At 28.6% G+C, this 1,359-nt stretch overlaps 1 protein-coding gene across 1 annotated transcript in view; it reads right to left on the bottom strand.

Annotated features, from left to right (window-relative positions):
* Positions 1–1,359, bottom strand: part of LOC103609134 (MAM domain-containing glycosylphosphatidylinositol anchor protein 2) — a gene marked incomplete at its 3' end in the record, with an annotated part of 36,052 nt that overhangs the window by 532 nt on the left and 34,161 nt on the right. Inside the window, exon 5 of the mRNA XM_008593492.1 lies at positions 344–499. Within this exon, the coding sequence (XP_008591714.1) occupies positions 344–499 (156 nt within the window). The remainder of the gene's footprint in view (positions 1–343; positions 500–1,359) is intronic.

Raw genomic sequence — 1,359 nt, 5'->3', positions numbered from 1 at the left:
TATCTATATGTGCATACATAACTAATGGTGGCTTTAACATAAAGAATAAATTCTCTACTTAATTAAAGATAAAATGTACAAAAACATGAGACCAAATTGGAAGTTTAGACTGGAATTATCAAAAAAAAATTTTTTTTCTCATCTCTGAACTATATGTCAGCAAGTTCTGAAAAAAATTATCTGCAAACTTTGAAAATATCTAAATTATTGATACTGTACACAAAATTTAATGATTTCTTCCGTAATCTTCAAAAATATGGCTAAAATTTCTTTTGTATTTCATATTAACAGCATTTTTAAAAGTCTCTGGTTGCTCTGAACACAACACTTCATACCCTCATACCTTCTTTGGAGCCACTGCGATCAGCGTTAGGTCCTGTGTTGGGAGTATATTTTGTATTTCTTGTTGCAGTACTTTGTTTTGTCCAGTCAAAATTATCTGTATCATCTTGGGTGAACAAACAAATGTTACCATCTTCAAATCCACAATGAAATTCTCCTGTTAACAAATTTTGAAGTAACTAATATTAATTAAATGAATACAAACATTGCAATACTTTAATAAAAAAAATTTAATTACGCAGCAATGCAATATCATGATAATAGCACCAGAGCCCTAACAGTGTACAGATTTATGACTAAGCATAAAATTATTTCAATATTAATAAAAAACAAACAAAAAAAACTATGTAAGTTAGTTTCTTATTGAATAATGATGACCCAAACCATTTTCCTCTGAAATATCCAGATAACTGAATTAAAGAATACAATTCATTCTTGAATTATAGCTGAACAATTTTCCCAACTTTTATTTTGTAAGTATAGGAATAATAAAAAAAAGCTGTTGATTGAAAAATGACCTTTATTAATTTACCTGATGGCATTTTAAAGATGTAAACATAGAGTTTATAATTTTTCATTCTGTGTCTACAGATGCTTTTATGTATACCCATTTGCATAAACAGAAGTTTTCTTAGTACAAGATAATAGCAAATTATTTTGTAAAGTAGTCATCTTTCATAATTTATGTGAATGCGGGTTTACCAGATGCTTGAAATTTACTTAAAGTAATAAAAATGACTCTATGAAGATCCTTTATGGGATGTTTTGTATACCTATCATAAACTGAGTTCAAACACAACGCAGGTTCAGAAAGAGACTTTTTCAAGTAATTCTCAAAACTAGGTACCAAAGGTTCTTTTACTGGATGTACCCTGCTTGAAAAATAGGTGTAAATGAAATTCGTAAGTCCCCCTAGACACATAATTAAACGATGTGTATCCTTAATTAAACATAGCGCATATTATTTTATTCAACCTAATAACAATTCTGAGAAATCACTATAATCCTTACTCACGA

Source organism: Galeopterus variegatus, unplaced genomic scaffold, assembly GCF_000696425.1.
Source record: "Galeopterus variegatus unplaced genomic scaffold, G_variegatus-3.0.2 Scaffold9251, whole genome shotgun sequence".
Taxonomy (NCBI): Eukaryota; Metazoa; Chordata; class Mammalia; order Dermoptera; family Cynocephalidae; genus Galeopterus; species Galeopterus variegatus.
Note: the sequence above shows the minus strand (reverse complement) of the source record. Positions and strands in the feature narration are given on the sequence as shown.